General features: G+C 40.6%; 3 protein-coding genes across 20 annotated transcripts in view; 2 read left to right on the top strand and 1 right to left on the bottom strand.

Annotated features, from left to right (window-relative positions):
* Window positions 1–827: 827 nt before the first annotated feature.
* Window positions 828–5,507, bottom strand: vps29 (VPS29 retromer complex component). 3 transcript variants are annotated; one of them, XM_085440797.1, is made up of 5 exons: window positions 5,409–5,507; window positions 4,373–4,384; window positions 2,671–2,862; window positions 2,002–2,237; window positions 828–1,319 (listed from the first exon to the last, which is right to left on the bottom strand). In XM_085440797.1, exons 1-5 carry the CDS (start codon window positions 5,409–5,411, stop codon window positions 1,202–1,204), a joined length of 561 nt encoding a protein of 186 aa, XP_085296923.1. In that variant the 5' UTR covers window positions 5,412–5,507; the 3' UTR covers window positions 828–1,201. The 3 variants fall into 3 exon arrangements, with proteins under 3 accessions (XP_085296923.1, XP_085296924.1, XP_085296922.1); XM_085440798.1 differs by lacking the exon at window positions 4,373–4,384 and having other exon boundaries at window positions 5,409–5,505; XM_085440796.1 differs by lacking the exon at window positions 5,409–5,507 and having other exon boundaries at window positions 4,373–4,629.
* Window positions 5,508–5,688: 181 nt separating this feature from the next.
* eif5 (eukaryotic translation initiation factor 5) lies at window positions 5,689–14,369 on the top strand. 2 transcript variants are annotated; one of them, XM_085440794.1, is made up of 12 exons: window positions 5,689–5,846; window positions 6,441–6,665; window positions 7,925–8,204; window positions 8,359–8,440; window positions 8,996–9,168; window positions 9,527–9,638; window positions 9,758–9,888; window positions 10,810–10,971; window positions 11,156–11,317; window positions 11,428–11,592; window positions 13,017–13,157; window positions 13,925–14,369. In XM_085440794.1, the coding sequence occupies exons 3-12, from the start codon at window positions 8,133–8,135 to the stop codon at window positions 14,021–14,023; spliced, it is 1,299 nt and encodes a 432-aa protein (XP_085296920.1). In that variant the 5' UTR covers window positions 5,689–5,846; window positions 6,441–6,665; window positions 7,925–8,132; the 3' UTR covers window positions 14,024–14,369. The 2 variants fall into 2 exon arrangements, with proteins under 2 accessions (XP_085296920.1, XP_085296921.1); XM_085440795.1 differs by lacking the exon at window positions 5,689–5,846 and adding an exon at window positions 5,866–6,126.
* A 1,962-nt stretch (window positions 14,370–16,331) lies between these two features.
* Window positions 16,332–19,725, top strand: part of mark3a (MAP/microtubule affinity-regulating kinase 3a) — a 45,647-nt gene continuing 42,253 nt past the window's right edge. For 14 of the 15 annotated variants that reach the window (XM_085440730.1, XM_085440727.1, XM_085440724.1 and 11 more), the window contains exon 1: window positions 16,332–16,967. In XM_085440730.1, coding sequence (XP_085296856.1) covers window positions 16,917–16,967 — 51 coding nt within the window. In that variant the 5' untranslated portion in view covers window positions 16,332–16,916. Of the gene's footprint in view, window positions 16,968–18,686; window positions 18,801–19,725 lie in introns of those variants that run through there. The other variant, XM_085440717.1, reaches the window with a different exon arrangement.

Here is a 19,725-nt window from a genome sequence, read left to right as displayed (position 1 = left end):
GTATGCTGTAAATAGATTTTTTTAGACCTGCCACTTCTTCTTTTGTCCTCTACTGGTCCAGTTTCCCCAAATTTGTGAAGGCCACACTGCACACTGTGCTGAGATATGCCAAGTTTTTAGCTGATAGCTTTTTACGAATCACATTCTTTCGTGCAAAAATACTATTTCATGTCTGTCAGACTGCTTTCTTGGGCATTTTTCATAGATTTGCCAAGTTGTCTGTTATGTGCAGAGACAACACTGGTTCATCACTTGAGTTAGGGGCCTTTTTTAAACTATTATTTAAGGTAACCTGAAACCTAATGTATCCTGCTTATGTTTGCCATGGCCCCGCCAATAATGTTATTATGTGGTTCAAAGACATTTTAATAATCATTTCCACCTTTTTGTAATCATGATTTGTACCAGGTGTGTTATTTAATGGGGGCATAACTATTTTTATTTAGACAATACTATAATATATGCAAAGATGATCATAATTCCCTCATGGCAAAAAATCAATGCTTTGCAATTTTCAGAGAAGCAAACAGCTTTGAGTATAAAAGAGCGATGTACACCAAGTCAGACCGAGGCTTAAACATTTCAGTAGCCTGAAATCAGGAACAGGGAGGCTTTTTCTGTCTGTGTGGTATCACAAAGCTCCAGTATTATGTGCATTGATACTTAGGGGGATTTCTTTTTCAAATAAGCACGTTGCGTTATCCTCAAATTTTTCAAGACAGAAGAGTAAAAGTATAAATAAATTTGAATTTCCCAAATGAAATATCAAAACACTATTTACGCACAGCTATTACTGCTGTCAATATAATTTAACACACAGCAACAGATGGAGTGAAATTACATCTTTATTGTGGGAAAGAAATGAATAAAAGGAGGCTAACTACAGGAAGCAATGGCCTGTTACATGTACAGGATGTGAGGAGGGTGTTTATTAAAACAACAACAAAAAAACCCAAAGGAAAAAAAAATGGCACCCAATATTATTGCATTCTCTACAGTTACCAAAAGACAGCTCAGGTATAAGCAAATGCTGATGACATATAAACAATATAATACACAGGTCTTTTAGAGTTAACTTACAGAAGTCATAGCATTAACACTGTGGTGACTCTGAGGGAGCTGTCACCCCCTGGTGGACAGGAATGAAATATAATCTGAGGCTTGTTAATGCAAATTTTTCTCCATCTCTTTGTGCTCTCCTTTAAGATTTCTTGTACTCAATTCGCTCCACCTTGACGTCATCGCCGATCAGCTGATAAACGTACGTGACCACTGTAGATGCCTGGATGTCCATTAATACAAAAGAGGGGATGATGTTGCTGTGAGAGAGAAAAAAAACAGATGCATTTCTTTAATTACACCCAGTTTAATGAAAAAACCTTTAACTGCAAACACCTCAGTATTAAAAACATCCACAACAGTGTTTCTTTCCTAGAAGATCTGTGTTAAACGTAAATGCTTTGAGCGGGATTTACAGAATTTCAGTTGCTGCCATTACGTCTGTGTGGATGAGAAAATTCAGAGACAAATATCTAAAGACCTCAAACATCAATCCAGAACTATCTGCATGGAGATCTATTATGCGACATGAGCAAAAATCTGTTTTTGTTATAATGTGGGAAAACTAGTTCATGTTAAAAGATGCCATAATTTGGCTTGAAGCAATCAGTTTTCTTAGTTGCTGATGATCAGTTCTCCAATTAGAATCAGTTATCAAAATATGAAATTGTTCCAAATATTCTACTACTTTGTCTATAAGTGTATCTTATACAGTGCTCTTTTACTCTACTTGAGCACTCAAGTAGAAATGTAACTGCTTTCTATCTAATATTCACATTTCAATAAGAGAAACTCTGGGTTCAGTATCTTGCACCTAGATACTGATACTTTCGCTGAAGCAGCCAGGGTTCAAACCACCAACCTTCCAATGTCAAAATCATGAAAACATGGCTAACTCGCCTCCTAAATAGAGCTCAATTCATGGTTTATATTGGCTCCCACCTTTCCAGGGCGCTGTAGGCTCCAGTTGCAGAACCAGGGTTTATGTAAAACTTATTTTCATTCTCAAATGCCTCAAACTTGTGTGTGTGCCCAGAGATAAGGATGTCAACGTCAAGTTGTCTCTGGAGGAGTGCCAGGCTGGCCATGTCGCCCCAGGGGATCACTTGATGGCCGTGGATGAGTCCAATCTTAAACTGGCCCACTGTGACCACCTTCTGCTCTGGGTAGTTCAGGTTCTGAGAAAATATCAGGAGGACAAATGAGAGATGGGAAAAACATGGAGTAAAGTAAGTTTTATACACTGCTTTTATCTGACAAGTCCAATTATGGAATAAAGTACTAATTATACACACATTTAAAACAGACAGCAAATGGCAGAATGAGCTATATTTAAAAGATGTCGTGTCCTCAATGGGATCATTTTTGAAAATCATGATCTACATGGATAAATCTCAGTTTGAGAGAACAGCAATTACAATTTAATTACAGAGCAATCAGTCTTTAGGAACAGCAAATGATGTTCTTCATCAGTGCTATTAATATGCAGAAACACAATTTGTAGACATAATTTGAACCCTGTTTTTGAACATTCTTTGAAATAAAATTGTTTTATGGTGATTAGTATGTTCTACGTGGTTTATTTTATTGTTCACACACACAGACGCAAACCTCATCAAAGTCTCCTCTGACGATGTGGACGTCCCCAGCGAGGGTTTTCAGGTAGTCATAGCTCTCCTTGGTGCAGAGGTTCCCTGTGCAGAGAATGTGCTGGATCTTCCCCGGCACTAACAGTTTTTTGAACTTGGCTGGCAACGTGTTGCATCGGTGAGGGATGTGCAGGTCACCTAACACCAGGACCAACTGATATCATCGCACAGACACACACAGACAGGTTAGTTACCCACCGATGAGCTCTCTGCCATAGCTGAGCATTTCATTTTCCCAGTGGGCCAGATTAGAAAATGGGACAGCTGAGAAGGGGCGCACCAATAAGCTTATAAAGAGATAAAATTCATATTGAGCAGAGCCGAGTTCAGCTTATTGGTGTGGCACAACAATCCCAATTTCTCATGTGGTCCCTTGAAAAGAAATTTATGCCCCATCCCTGCTACAGCCTGCATGCTGCAGCATAAGAATACAGAAAGGGGAAGTGGGCCGAGGACAGAGCCCTGCGGGACGCCACTGGTCAATTCTGCAGGAGAGAATAATGCAAACAGATTCCACCATAACCGCTACACTCCTCTGTTAGTTATTGTTAAATTCTCCTGTACTTTTTTCAGAACAGTTTAATATTATTGCACAGATTAATTTAGTACAGTGGATAAACAGGTTTCACTCAAAAAGCTCAAATCTGGGGAAAAAAAGCAACAGTTGTGAGTAAAGATCTGACTAAATTGAGTGTCTGAGTCCAAACTGGGCATTGTCCAGATTGAAAACCTATTTTTATTCCCTGGCTTTTAACTCTGTAGGAAACTGACACCTTCTTATTTATTTTATTGTATGTAATGATTTTAAGGTATTTTTAATTTGGTAGTTGTTTTGATCTGTGTTGTTCAGCACTTTGGTCTGCCTGGTGTGTTCTTAAAGTGCTATACAAATAAACGACGATGATGATGATGATTGTGAAAGTAACTTTCGACACAACTGGAAGACAGCCCACGGCAGAAAAATATGGTTTGAATTGGCACAGCTGGATTTCAGACGCTCAATGGCAGATAAAAGAGGTAGTTATGTTTTTACACTGCACCAAGAGTCTATGAGAAACAAACACCATTAAAACCGGGAGTTTATATTAAACATTAAACCTACAAATATTTTTAACTACTAGCCAGCACAGAAATTCTGAGCAATGGCTGTGATCGTATGTGATGACTTGGGTAGAAAAAAAAGAAAAGTCTGAATTCAACTGGTGAACATTAAGACAAACCAGGACTGATGCACAAAAGTATGTTAGACCATGTTCAAAATTTTATATTACAATATAACACTTGATCTGAATTTGTGCAATCATGTTATCTTCTGTCCTAGTAAAGACCAGTTTACCCTCTCTAAAAACAGATGAATCCCCCCCCCCCCCCCCCCCCCGCCCAAAAAAAGAAAAGATAATATAATTTAGTAGTTTAGACTTTGAAACATCTTTAGCTTCCTGCTGTGTTACGTTTAGTGGATTTCTTGTAACTGATTAGTGTCTTATTAATATTGCTTAGGCAACAGTTCAGTGCACTGCAGTTGCTATAGGAGCAGCAGCTACTTGTGCAAGAGATGCAGAAACAGCAGACCTCTGGGGCCGTGCAATCCCAGTCCCATGTTAGTGAGCCAGGCAGAGGAGCGATCAGAAAACAGGGATCCAGGACAGAGCGGGAACACTTACCCGGTGACCAGCCTGGTTGTTTGGAGACAGGCAAAAAAGGCAGAGTGCGGTGGTGGGGTGAGATAGAGAGGAAGGCATGATGTGCGTGGAGAGATCAACATGAGGCGTGATCAGAGATTGGGGTAAAGAAATACAAAAACAAAATTTTAAAAATGAAAATAAAGACAAGAAACAGTGGGGACAAGAAGGGGAAACTGAAATTAGAAATTAAAAAGTGAATGGATTAAGTAGACAGATATTAATCATTCAAACAAACCAAAAAAAAAAAAAGGTTAAAACAACAATGTGGTTGAAACAGTTGTTAATGGTCGATGGTTAGTGATAATCATTAAGCAAAACATATTGTAGTCGCCTGACAGTGAGCAAATGAAAAATAATGCGGTGAAGCAAATTAAATAGATGGCTGCAATTAAGCTCTGATGAATCGTCTAGTGTCGAAGTATTTGTGTTTATAAATATGTCGAACTACAGAACCTGGAAATTATAAAACATAACAAAATGAATGTAGTCCTATGAGTTGTAGTTCCAAAGTAGCAACAGTCTTGTTTAGCTGGGTTATTAAATAAATAAATTTTAAAAATGACTGCTCATGTGCGGGCTGCTAGCTGGATGATAAACATTAAAGCAGACCAGGAAAGTGCTTCGTAAAATCGTAAGATGAAGTGCTAGCTCTATTAGCTCCGGAAGCTAACTCATTGACAAAAAGGGAAAAGTAAAAGAAGTCGTTATATCCATCAAACACATAACAAAATGATTCACGAACAAGCAAGACACACTGGGAGCCCGCTGTGCAATGGAAATGTGTGACTTTATGGGTGTTTGCAGTTTGTTCCGGTGAATTTTGGAGACTAAATTGCTCAACTGTCATGTGATCCGTTGATCCATCTCGGAACTGAGCTTTAATGCAACACAGCCTGAAACTGAAGCCATGATCACGGTCCCTTTACGTCGACAGCTAGTTTCATAAAAAGTCGAGCGCTCGATACACCGAATGAAAACGTGAGAACCCGTGGCCTTTTCGCCATTTCATACTCACCATCTTCAATGTTTCGGCTTGCAGGCAGTCAAGTTGAGGAAGCGCCTACGCACGTACAGCGTCACGACGTCAGCCAATGGGGAACGAGGATGTGTCAATAGAAGCTTATTGTTTCCTTTTCCTTTCAAAATAAAACAGCTAAAGTATGGAGGAATTGAGAGAAGTAACAGTTGCAGTCTGGCATTGAAAGAAAAATCAGGTGGCTAAAACGATTTTATGCCTCTATTTCTAATTCGTTTGTTTAAAACCTAATGGATGGGGTTTTCCCCTAAATTTTCTAAGTTCATGTTTCGCATACACATGGAGTGCGACTTCAGCAGACTTTTAATTTAAAATTAATGCTGAGACCCGGATATTGCTAAACTTATTGCAGCTGTTAGCTTGACGTTCGTTGGTAAAAGCGACGAGTGTAGCAGCATTTCGCAGAACATTCGAGAGGTAGGTCCGAAATTATTTCATCACATTTACATGGTCTCATCCTAACGACGATTTCACAGCGATGACTGTAATTTTACAAAGAAATAGCTGCTAGCTACCACCGAGGACAATTTTAATCACGTTATCTTCCGTCAACCGCGTTGATTGGACTTGGCTAATAACTGCGTTAGCTGTGTGACGTCCACTCGTTTCATTTTAACGCATGGGATCTGACTATTTACTGGCCCTCAAGCTACTGTTTTCGCATCGGATAATGCTAACAATGAAGGTCAATTTGAAGGTACAAATTAGTGGATTAACTCTAATTGTCCCGCTTTCATTGTTATATCTATAAGATAATTTATGGGGAATTTTACTGCGTAACACGTGCAATGTTAACCATAGCCAGTTAGCTGGCTGACGTTATCTTTTCACGGTGTGGCACTATCGCTAACGGGGGTAATGGAGCGTTTAATCCTCGTGGCAGTTATGCTGTACGTGACTATTCAAATACCCACCCAGTGAACACAGATGGCTGTCTCGCTCGACATAAACAGTTTACTTCGCAGTTTGTGTGAATAACGAAACTATCTCCCCCCCACCCCCCACCCACAGGTCCCCAAAGCCCGAGGACGTTCCAGATAACCTCCTTCTGCCTGTAAGGAAGAGCAGCCGCACTTTGGATATTTATGGTCTTTAATCGTGCCTCTTTGAGAGCATCAAAATCATTAAGAAACCCTGTTGCAGTCAATAACATCAACCAGCACCAGGCATCGACCACCGTTCACTGCGGCTCTTGGAAGATCAGCGTTGTGTTTATGTCTTTGTTTTGCGAAAACGGTAAGTTTTTGGACGCAATCTACGATTTATTTCAACTTTCTTGCGCGATATTTGGTGTCGTGTTATGTGTTTGTCAAAGCTAACGCTTTAGTCAGCGTTATTGAGCAATATGACACGATTTCTGTGCCACTGTATCAAAATGGCGTCTTCCAGTCCGTCACTCGTGTGCAGTGACTGTATGACGCACTCTGCACCAAGCTGCTAAGCTAGTTAGCTAGCCTCCTCCTGAAATAGGCTCGACCTCTGCCCTTCTCAAAGATCTTAAAATCGGACACCACTGTGTCAGTCGCAAACAAGTTGGGAGGCATTTCATTGAGACTCGCACTTGCGTGTGTGAGACAATAACTGCTGCAGACTTTGTTGTTGATATTAAAACCATCAGCGGGGGGAGTTGTTTGGCAGCTGCTAGGCCTCCCTGTTTGTGACCTAGTAAAAAAGTGCCTTATATGACTAAAGCCAGGGGCCCTCATGTAAGACAAAGGGTGTCCACAAAGCTCTTTTTTTGTGCATTATATGGCAACAAAAGGTGGGAGAAACATCCAGATTTGTGGCAGAGCTTTTATTTTTCTTTGGGCCCACGTCATGCTTGCTCACTGTTGGATCACATGATTATGATTTGGATTTGCTGGGATATTTTCAGTCTTGACCCATTTTTGTGGGAATTCCTGTTAAATTGAGAAAATGATTTGAATAAGTCGTCTCTGGGAGCCACTGGGTCCTCGATTGCCTCTCCCTCTGGCTTGGATCTGTGTCGTAATGGAGTCTGGTCTTTCTTAATAGTGGCAGTCACTCAAGAGCAGGCCTGCACCACAGGAATCTTTAACTGTTTTCTTGTGGATTAGATGCTACCAAGGCTACAAACCACTGGGTTCACAAAATGAACTAGGCTGCATCTTATTGTTGTCATCATGGTACCTTTTCTCAGTTGGATGGTATATAAACTGACAGTGGTGAAAAGATGTTTATTTTACATGATAAGTCATCTGAAATGTAATATTTGCACTGCTGTCTTTATGCAATTGCAGCAGTCATCAAGTTGTTACTTTGTAGAACTAGAATATAAACAAACTCCTCCAGAGACTAGATGGTTAACCAAGTTCTGTAAAGACAGACTAGAAGTGTAACATGAGTGCATGTCTACAAATCTGGGGGGGGGGGGGGCAAAACCCTGTATTTGCACCCAATGTAGGATTGCAACACCCACATGAACTGTGGGGTTTCCTTATTAAATATTGATGTTTGTCCCTCTCGTCTTTCAGAGCTGTTGCGCAGCCGTTGGAACCTGTGTGGTGGAAATCTAGACTTCAAGCAAGGAGCTTGCAGCCACAGCGGCACAGCGTTTTTCATGTCAGAGACCGAGCACGCTTGCAGTCGTTTATGTCATCCCCTCTTTTCCAGACAGAAGATCCCGAAAAATCCCCAACCAAGATCCTTTTATCTTACTGATAGTGCTAACATCCAGCCAAAATGTCTGTCAACGTCAACCGCAGCGTGTCAGACCAGTTCTATCGCTACAAGATGCCCCGTCTGATTGCCAAGGTAACCACTCATTATTGTTTTTTTTAGATTTGTCCATTGGGGAGAGAAAAACAGCATCAGAATAGTGGTTGGAATTGGTCTAAAGTTTCCTGAGTCCTGTAGGAAGAAATGTTTGGGTGTGAATATAACATGTGGGTTTTTCCTTTCAATCCAGGTTGAAGGCAAAGGGAATGGAATCAAGACGGTCATTGTCAACATGGTTGATGTTGCAAAGGCTCTGAACAGGCCTCCAACATGTGAGTAACAACATGTAAATCTTAGTGTTTAGCTGGAATTGAACTAGAGCTTGTTAAAGTCTGTTTATTTTCACAATGACATTTTTGACGTTTTGACTGTCACTTTTATATTCTCTCATTTTTCTCTTTTGAATTCATCGTTGTAATATTCACCCCAGGTGAAGGAGAGATGTTTTGTTTATAGAATTCTTTAAACATGATGATGTGGCAATTACTCAAATGAAATGACCCCGTTCGATTGAGACTGTAAGATGTGCCGGCACGTTAGGGGGGGGAAAGGCTGTTTGGCTTGGTCGACAAGTTTGTGTACTCTTGACATTTTTCGTTTACACAATTTTGTAGTTGGAGTATTTGATGATCAAGCTTAAATGTCTGTCATGTTCATTACCAGTTTCAAAGCAAACAAACACCTAATGTTTAACATCTTCCTTTAAAGATAAAAAAACAGTAACGTTCTTCAAAATCAATAATTACCAGGGCAAAGTCTCCTCGTTTTGTTTTTTTTTTTTGCTGGGTCATGGTGGCCTCATGTGCTGCTTTTCCTCTCCTCCGCAGACCCGACCAAGTTTTTTGGTTGTGAACTCGGCGCTCAGACCCAGTTTGATACCAAAAACGATCGTTACATCGTCAACGGATCCCACGAGGCGAACAAGTTGCAGGACATGCTTGATGGGTTCATCAGAAAATTTGTGCTGTGTGCCGAGTGTGACAACCCTGAAACTGATCTGGTAAATATTTCACAGCATCTCCGGGGCAGGTGCAGAGTATTTATTTGTTTTTTTGTGGGTGGGCGACAGAAAGGGAAAGAACAAAGTAATAATTTAATACAACTATATGACTTAATGATGATAATGTGTCCCCTTTTATTGGCTATTATGACCCGAAATTTTTTTCATTTATTTCCTTTGTGTTTACAGCACCTTGTGACTATGAAAATCACGTGGTTAATAAATAAATATTAAATTACTAAATAAAGATACTTCCCACTTTAGATTCAGTATAAGAAAAGTTGCCTGTGTAAAGAAGAGTACTAGATTGTGTGGCAGTTTTTTAGGTACAAAATAATTTATTTTTTTGTCCTTGCAGCATGTCAATCCCAAGAAACAAACTATTGGTACTTCCTGTAAGGCCTGTGGATACCGCGGCATGCTAGACACCAGACACAAACTCTGCACATTCATCCTCAAAAACCCACCTGGTGAGACTTTTTTTTTTGTTTTGTTTTTTTTTTTCTCTGTGGTGAATCCAGAAAAGGGAACTGCAGCCAAAACCCCAAGACAGACTTGCTAATGAAGACTTTTGTCTTTCCTAACACAGAGAGCAATGATAGTGGATCTGCATCTGTGAAGAAAGAGAAGGAGAAGAAGAACCGCAAGAAGGACAAGGAGAACGGCTCTGGCAGTGGCGAGGCTGGAAACCATGACAACTTTGATGCTCCCGAGGCTGTGGTGCGTCTGCTGTGCTCCCAGACACCCGCTGGGCTTCTACAGCCACGGGACACTAGCACAAAACGTTTCTCTTCACTTCACACACGGTTTTCTCAGACACCATTGAAGTCAGTAGTAGTCAGCAAAGTGCCAGCTTTTATTTTAGACACTAATGCCACACAGTCTAGTGGCTTTTGAGTAGAGATTCAGGGGTCTTCTCGTGCTCGTATGCTGTTTTTATTTTGGTGTAAATTGTAACTTTTCCCCGATGACCCTTACTCTGAAAAGTTCTCAGCAACCAACCCCGTCAAAATAAGAAGCTCAGAGTTGACAGTTTGCTCAGGTTTGATGCTTGGTAGTGATTTGTGGTGCAGATTTCCTAGTGAAGCATCAGTGTTGTAGAACTGTTCAAACTCCTTAGTATTCACAATTCATGATATGTATCCCACATTTCCCCCTTCACAGGAATGGTAATAATGATTAAGGTCCACACTGACACATGTGTTGTGAAACATTCTTTGTAATGGATTTTTCACTGAAAGGGTGGGGCCGTCACCCAAAGACCTCCAAAAAGAGTTTGCGTTTGCATAAAAAGGGAGTCTAGCAACTTCCACGTTTGCAGTATACGTGTCCTCGAAGCTCTCAACCGGAACCACTTCCTCCAGTTCAAATGAAAGAGTTTCTCTTTAGACTGAGTTTACATCAGCAATTTCTTTTTTTTTTTTCTTTTTTTTTTTTTAATGCAATTTTTTTTTGGGGGGGGGGGTGTTCTGGTTGAATTTAATTTTCTTTTTCTATTATTATTATTATTACTATTATTGGCTGCACAGCCCTCTTTTGCATTTCACCATAATATGACCCACTAAGATGCAAAATCCAAGCAAGCCCGAGTGTTTCTGCACCATCTCGCTTTGCCTGAATCCTCTGTGGTTTCCTGTTTAGGATCGAGATGACGATGATGAAGACTGGGCAGAGGAGACTACAGAGGAGGCACAGAGGCGGAGGATGGAGGAGATCAGCGATCACGCCAAGAACCTGACGCTCAGCGAGGACCTGGAGAAACCCCTGGAGGATAGGGTCAACCTCTTCTACAGCTTTGTGAAAGTAAGGGTCCCCCGATTGTCCTGAATTTTTCTCGGCAGGAGTTTGTGAAACATCAAAAGTACACTTTAAAAATGAAGAACCGGTGTTCGGTGCTTGGCCTTTACGCATAGATTTTATTTGCACACACAAGAATTGGAGATACTTTAGTTCCTCCCCTGTAACCATTTGTTCTTTAAATGTGCAGAACAAAAAGGAAAGTGGAACGATTGACGCAGCTGATAAAGAGATCTTGGCGGAGGCAGAGCGCCTGGATGTGAAGGCCATGGGCCCGCTCATCCTGAGCGAACTGCTGTTCAACGAAAACATCCGTGACCAGATCAAGAAGTACAAACGTCACTTCCTGCGTGTAAGTCATTTTCAAGTCTGTGCTGCGTGTCCTTATGGTGCTGTCTTGTCCTCTTCCTCACATTAGGGTGTGTTTCACATGTCTCATGGCTTTCCTAACCTTTTCCTTAGTTCTGCCACAACAACAAGAAAGCCCAGAAGTATCTGCTGGGAGGTTTTGAGTGTGTCGTGAAGCTGCATCAGGTCCAGCTCCTGCCACGTGTTCCCATCATCCTCAAAGACCTGTACGACGCTGACCTGCTGGAGGAGGATGTGATTTTCGCCTGGGCAGAGAAGGTGAGGGACTTAACTACTAATGTCAAGTTAAACTCTGTGTTCTGAATCACAAAAAGAAATGCCTGCTGAACTTGATCCCATTTTGCCCAGAAATTAAAAGCCTAAAGGTGATCTGGGAGCAGATGGTAGTTAATCGTTACCCCATGAATCGGTTATGAGCACTCACTGATAGATCTTTAAAAGGGAAATGGCAAATTAAATTAGATTTAGGCTTATTCTTTGCAGCACAGAGCCTTCATTAGAGTAACAAACAATAAAAATCTAAACTGTATTCTACTGAAAGCTGGTATTTGTTAAATTGGTGAAATTAGAGCTTGTCTTATACCCTGACTCTGAAAGACTGAAATGCTTCAAGGGACACTTGGATAAACCTCCAACCTCAGAAACTGTAGCACTGAGCCACTAAAAACACCTAACAGACTGCAGTATGCAGAGGTGTCAGTCGTCATATCAAACCTCTCTGGTAATATTGATGATTGGAGTAGCGTGAGGAAGAGGTGGTTGGAATCTGTTTGAACAGATTCATTCTGCAAATGAAACAACATGAGCTCTAATATGTGTCTGGTTCCAGGTCCTTAGCTGCAGGAGTACAACTATATTAAGCTGAAAGTATAATGCTGCCAAAAAGTTGAGGTCAAGAGCTTTTAGGACATTAATACATCAAACAGCAGGAAGTGCAGTGGACTAGGGCCGCCTTTGACAAAGAATGAATTCACACTTCCCGTGTGTGTGTGTGTGTGTGTGTGTGTGTGTGTGAGCCCAAACTAGTCTGTTTTGTTACACCAGTCTGACCATACATTGACTCCCCATCTCCCACCACAAGTGGGGAGTGAGAGTGACACACCTAACCTGCACTGCTTAACAAAAGCAGAGTGTTGGGCTCAACACATCCTTTCAGACAGTGTTACACCAAAGAAAGCCTAAAAAGGCCACTAACAAAGAAATGTAAGACCTGGTCTTTTTAAAGGGGCTTTGTGTGTGGGCTGAGATTCGGGTGCACTATTGAGGCCCCTAATAGTTGTAAGTTTTGTGTGTGGCATATTTTAAATGCAATCAAGCTGGTTTAGGAATGAATAGACACAGCTGAGAGCAAATTGAATTGTAATCAATTCAAAATGTGTGAATTAAATATATTAAACAAAGAAGTGGAGGAATAGGTATAAAGATAAAAAGTGCTATTAATAAATACAGAATTACTTGAGTTTTGCTAAGTCTTTACGTCCTGAAAATTTGAGCTAGATTTCCCTTAACTGTGACTTTTGTTACGGTATTTTATTTACTTTGGATACACATTAACTGTTAGATGCTAAATACTGCAACAGCAGCATGAAGACTACAGTTCAAATAACCCCAAGGGCTTGTTTATTTGAGGTCTTTTACACTGAAATCAGTCATTGCATTAAATCCATTTTCTTCTTCATCAGGTTTCTAAGAAGTACGTCTCCAAGGAACTTGCCAAAGAGATCCATGCCAAGGCCGCTCCTTTTGTCAAATGGCTGAAGGAGGCAGAGGAGGAGAGCGAGGGTAGCGAAGAAGAGGAGGAGGAAGATGATGAGAATGTTGAGGTAGAGTTATCTGAAGTGGTCACTTGGCTGTGTGCCGTGAAGGACAGTTAAAAAAAAAAAAACAGCTGTAGTTCAGGAGTTACTGAGAACGTCCAGATTAAAGCAAAAATTAATCGCGTCATTGTCACAACTGCTTCCAGCTGCCACATGTAGTCAGAGTGTGCATTATGGATATAGGTGTGTATATAAGTGAGTGCATTTACTTGTATACTTATATCCATATATGCATGCATGCACTCACACCAGTCTGTCAGCCTGCTCAGGTGTGCTGCATCATTAACTGGGTCAGCTCCACCCACTAGTTCCTGGAAGAATTAGGAATAACATTTCTAACAAGGAAGCTGCACCCCGAAAGGAGGAAGCACAAAGAGGCCAGTCCTGTGACTATTGCGTCACTCAGTTTAAAATGGATGCCGACTTTTAGTGGCTTTTTGTTTGTTTTTTGTTTTGCTCCGTACGAATATAAAAACTGCAATTTAGTATGAAAATCAAATCACTTTAATACCTGTAGACTATACTTGGAGACTGAGTATGAAACCTGCATAAAATTCCAATATTCCGTTTCACCGGCTGACCACCGGGTGACTCCGGTCTACTGACACCTCGCTCGTTAGCAGCTTGAAAGTCAATTTTTAAAAATGACAGTAAGCATGAAGGTTAGAGTTGCACTAATTTTTAAAATGCGACAGATTTGTTTCTGTTGTGAGAGGACTGATGCTGATGCAGTCGGGTGTTTATTGAGCAGCTGCATGTTTTCCTGTCCTCAGGTGGTGTACTCGTCCTCTGCCCGCGAGCTCAAAGTGGAGACTGTGAAACCAGACACGCCAGAGAAAGAAGAGGACGACATTGACATCGATGCGATCTGAGAGACTCGAGTGATGATGCTTTTCCTGACTTGCGGCTTTGACTCACGATGCCCTGCACTAGCTAAATGGCTGGCCTTTTCCCTCCTTTACTACCTGTCCCACCACCAGCCCTCTCTGCGATCCCTTCTCCGCTTAGTGGCATGATTTAACATAGCGCTTTATCTGCTGCACATTAACGCTGTCATTTTGAAGTGTATTCAGTTGATGAAATGAAGTCTCTTTTGGGGGTTTTAATCACGGGTGATTTGGGAATTTTGTTTTGACTGCACTTTTTTTTTTTTTTTTTTTTTCTTTTGGTCCTTGTATTTTTCCAGTCAATAAAGAATGAATGTTTTGCTATCCAGCACATTTGACTGTTTCATCTGTGAGATTGGACAGTTTTTCTCTGGTAGGTGATTAACAGAGAATCTGAGGGGAAACCTCTTCCCTTAAATGTTGTGCTGTGAAGCCAGATGTTTTCTATATCATAAATAAAATAACATAATTGTTAAATCATTAAAAAAAAAAAAAAAGGTGATCAGATTCATCTTCAGAGCATGATGGTGTGTTTTTAAAAATCTGCACTGCAGCTCTGTGAGGGAGGGAAAATATGCATGTGTCCATGTTTTGTAATAGGAAACCAAAGTTCAAACAACACTAGATCAACTATCTGTAACGCCACTGGTCGTACTAAACTAAACATACACGTTCGCCTCATGTTACAGAAAGAGACCTGGAAACTGACTGAGAATTAATTTGCAAAGTAAGGAACCCAAATGGCAGTTTCACATAAAACTTAGTCTATTTTTGAGATAAAAAGCCAGAATGTAACTAATGTGGTTTTTAATCCAGTTATACTGAGCTTTGTTTTATACCACTCTTCCTCATCTCACATTGAAATAGAACTTTGAATAAGGTGACATTGGTGATGGTGTTATATTTGCGACTGGTTTACTTAAAACACTGGTAAGAACAACTGTTGCTAGGCTGAAAAACCTGCAGACGGATGCTTTGTAAAACGAAAACTCCTTCATTACACTTGGCAGCTCTACTGTTTATTCAGTTTTACTGATTTAGAGCTGCATGTCACGGACAAACTTATTATATTGCACTTTTCCAGCAGTGGAAACGGTGAACTTATTAGCTCAAACTTAAACTGTGGTGTAGAAATTCACAGCCTAGAAATCCAAAAGGTATATCTACGACCTGTAAATGTTGTATCCTGTATGAAACCTATAAGACTTTGTGTTTAAAAAAAAAACAAAAAACAAAAAGATACTAGCGACCTTTAAAGCTCTCATTTATTCGAATTGAATTCGAAGAATAAAAGGATGGTGTTGATATTCTTTTCTGTCTCGCTAATATTTGACAAAGGCGCACAACTGTTTTCCTTTGAAGCTCACTAAATTCCCATTTCCTCCCGACTGATGACAGGCCTCTCTGTACTTGTGGTCCTGTGGGACTGAGGTCAGTCGGTTTCCTCACTTCCTCCACCCGTTCAACTGGACACAGTCGTGCTGCCTTCAGGTGCTTTGGGAAATAAGATACTCACATTCCATCACAAACAAATCTCTGAATTCGACATTAAACCCAAAACGGGGAACTTGGCGTCGTCTTAGTGTATGGAATCAAACATGAAAATAAGCAAGGCTTAGAAAAACAACTCCTTATTGTCTAAGGCATTTAACCCTAAATCCCTCCGCAGTTTAGTTTTGAAACATCCAGTCCGACCTACAAAAATATAACTAAGCAGTAACACCTACCATATGTAATGTGTCTATTTGTAGAATGTAAACTGATTCTAATGTTTTTAAACTACCACACACACAAACACGTCAGAAACATTTATAAATGTAGCTGTTATATAACTTTATCCCACACTGTTATGGTTTTAATTTAATTCAGATAATGTGGGGTTTAAAAAACAACAACTAGTATTTGTAACGCAATTTCTGATTGCTACAGTTGAGTTGTAGTACTAGAAAACACACTGTGTTTTATAAGGATAATTAATACATTTTGATGTTGGTCAAATAATAATAACTTTGCAGAGAGACTGAAAATAATCAACAAAATATTCATTAATAAAAGCAATTTAACTGCAGGCTAAATCCTATGACAATCTCTTACTTTTTATTAAGGTTGTTAAGTAGTATATTGCACACAAAAGCTTCAATCTTATTCCTAAGAGAAAAAATATTTTCTTTGATCTTTCTTGAATCACCCAGTCGAACAAAGAAATGCCATTATTAGGTCGGTTGACCGACATTTTAGAATAATTTCTAATGTCGGAGCTCAGTTGGTGTCCGTGAAGGCAGCATAATCCAGCCCAGCCGCTGAGTAGCCATTTTGGTCCCACCTAAAACAGACAGACCCGCTTCACTTTGGGCCGCCGGAGATGGAAGAAACCGAGCCGACGACGAGTATTTCAGCTACCTGAATCTTTTGAATCACTCCGAGAATTATCCAGAGGTGACACTCGACGCCATGGCACGGTTCTAGACAGAGTGGTTTTGTGGAAGAAAAGCCTGTGGCGATTTTTGGAAGTGGCGACCGACAGCGCCTTAACGTTATTATAGTTAGCTCCAGTGACTCAAACCTAAACGGACAGACGGACACTGATTTCGTTTCCCTGCCGAGTTTAGCACAGGCCATGCACGGTTTGTACACGCCGTGTAAATGCTGTAAGAGGGATTGTTATGCTCTTTAGTGAGGGTTTTTCCTGCCCATAGCTGTTCAGGTGCTCGACTCTAACACGTCCGGTCTCGTTTGAAAATTGTCACGATCCATGCTGAGACTGTTTCTCCGGAGGAAGCCGAAAAGCAAAGCAATAATTTCATTCTTCGGCTGTCGGGCTGAAGACTGTGTATTTTGGACTTAAAACGGCGACTGGCTGAGGAAGAAGGAATAAAAGATGTCAACAAAAACTCCTTTACCTACAGTCAACGAGAAGGTGACGGAAAGTGTAAGTAGAAGGGGGCTGTTTTTTCTTGGGTTGTTTTCTTTAAGTACATGTAAAAATATCACGGGATTGCCAAAAAAACGTAATCCTCAATAGCTTTTTGCTGCCTTGTTAGACCGGATGATAGATGGTTGTTTCACACTTGGTTGGTAAATCGTAAACAAGCATATCTTCTACGTCAAACACGCCTCTGTTAATGAGTGTTAGTAATGGGCTTTATTTGCGCCTTGGTGTGTATTTTTTGTTGGTGTGTGAGAAGTATCGATATGACTGTAGGTAATTAGACTGTACTAAGAATATTCAGGCCCAACGGTGAACAAAACTACAGTACTTTGCTTGCTGGTTCTGGCAGGCAACAGTAGTTTGTCTTCAGCCTGTCTATTGGCTCCCCCAGCTGTCGCTCAGAGGTTTCACCCGTTCAGCTTCCAAATAAGGGCCTCGTGAGTCCGCCCCTCGTGACTAACAGAACCTCCGGTGTGAAGGTAGTGACAATGTAGCCATTTGAGCTTCCGGTCGGGATTTTCAAAATTAGAATTGAACTAAAATGGAGAACTTAAGCGTACTTAATCATAAAAGCTGCAAAATGAGCATAATGTATATGCAGGATTGGTCAATTTGACTCTCCGCTATTTTTCTTAATTTCAAATTTATTTATATAGTACATTTAAATAAACAGAAATCACCAAAGGGCTGTTTTTTTTTTGTTTTTGTTTTTTTTTGTTTTTTGTTTTGTTTTTTTTTTTGTTTTGTTTGTTTGTTGTTGTTTTTTTTTTAAAGTATACCTATAGTTCTCTCCTTTTTAAAGTGGAAGTGACTATAGTGGAAATTTTTAGGCACTCTTTAATAGACCTCAAGCCTTGTTCCACTGAAAATCAAATCTTTACTACAAAATTTAATGTCCTGAATATTTTAGCTGCAAAGTTTTTATTTGTATTTATTCATTTTATTTTATTTTTTTTATGGAAGACTGTGTGTATCCTGGAGGTCTTTTGCAACTTATCTCCCCTACGCTTTTTCTCTGTCACACATTTACCCCCCATATTCCATGGGTACAAATATGCAAGAACTACCACCAGATTCTTATGACTCATCTGAGTTGCAGTATAGAGCGGGATGGTGATAAGGGTTATACTGCACGAGAGAAGCATGTGGGTGATAAGACGCCAGAGAATTCTGGTGATCTATTACTGACCAGCAGGCACTGAAATACTAAATCAGTAGAGGCAACAGTAAATACAAGGGCTCATTTCACGTCACAGGGATTAAAAGGGAATTAATCAGCATTTTACAACATTTTTGTTGTAAAGTGCTGATAATTTGTTTTTGTTTTTTTTGGGGGGGGGGGGTCTAAGACCTTTTTTTTAATATTTGTATATGTGGACAGAAATAAACACCTCATATCATTTGTACTATGTGGTACTGTGATTGGCATTTTTCTAATATCTTCATAGGCGCTGACGTTGATTGGCAAAAGATTAAGCAGTACCAAATAAAGTGTTAGGGGCAGCTCTGGAAGCGTTAAAGGTTTGTACGAAATTCGATACTGGCGTTTTCCTCCGTTTTGGCAACAATGAGAACGGAGCCGACAGGAAGCCTTTATTATGAAAGCCTATCGTCTGGTTTCCGGTTTGGGTGTGTCTGGCTGTCGCAGGCTTGACTGGGATCAGTGGCTTCCCCCTCCTGCCGTCTCCCTCTCTGTGTCTCTGCGGTTATCGGGGCTCTGAGTTGGGAAAAATCTGGTGTTGTGGGAATCTCTGTGGGCATCGTCAGCGGGGCGCAGTGCTTTCCTGTCGAAACATGACTGGCTCCCAGGCAGCCAGGAGACACCGCAGCTTTGTGAGTAACCAATAAAAAGGGACTTTTTGTTGTTGTTGTTGTTCTTGTTTTAATTCTTACAAGTTGTTAGCTGGAAAAATAACACGATGGTAACACAGGTGGATGTTTTCTGTGTGGTTCAAAGATAATGAAAACTTCATCTGAGTGTTTCCACTGCATTTGTTCCCAGTCTGTCTCTGGTATCCAACAGTGACCTTATCCTAGTTGATGGTATTTTTATCTCCTCTGCTATCGCTGTAGAAGTCCTAAAATATTCCTGTAGTGACTTAAAAGTATGTCTGTGCTGTTAAAGTGACCTTATAGACTAGAATAGAATAGCACTTTATTGTCATTGTACATGTATAACCAAATTATGGGTTTCTTACTGAGAGTTGCTGTGTTGTAACTGCTCTGATACTTTTTAATACTCTGCAGTGTTAATTAAGTTTTAACTGACCTTGCCTTGATATGAGGTGCAATCTGTGCACAGTTTCTTAAATGTTTAATTTTGCAGCAACTACACGTCTGTTTAATTTCCCACTTTATCAGTGTCTCTTTCTTTTGTCTGCTTAGTGAATGGGGTCAGCCAGGTTAGGGACTGTAGGGGATGGGGAGAACCGGGTGGGGCAGAGTGCATCACTACCCTTAATGAGGCTTTGGTAAGGTGGTCGATACTGAGGCCACACTTAGTATCTGCCAGATTGTTGTTCCAGTTTTTGGGCACAGCACCCAAGAATTGATCCATCTATCAGCTGTGCTGTCAGAGTACACCACCTCAAAATCACAAGGCTGTGCAGTTTCTCTTTGATTACATGATAACGATGCGGGGGAGAGTGTGTTAGGTTTTCTGTTTGTTTGCTGCGTTCCAGAAGTATCCCGAGCAGAAATGTGGTTATCCAAAGTTTTACTGTTGCAAAATCTTAAAAGCTTGGTGCAGTGTAGTCCA

Source organism: Copadichromis virginalis, linkage group LG19 (genome assembly GCF_057382275.1).
Source record: "Copadichromis virginalis isolate Kocher_CV1m ecotype Utaka linkage group LG19, C_Virginalis_male_GT1.1, whole genome shotgun sequence".
NCBI classification, from domain to species: Eukaryota; Metazoa; Chordata; class Actinopteri; order Cichliformes; family Cichlidae; genus Copadichromis; species Copadichromis virginalis.
Note: the sequence above shows the minus strand (reverse complement) of the source record. Positions and strands in the feature narration are given on the sequence as shown.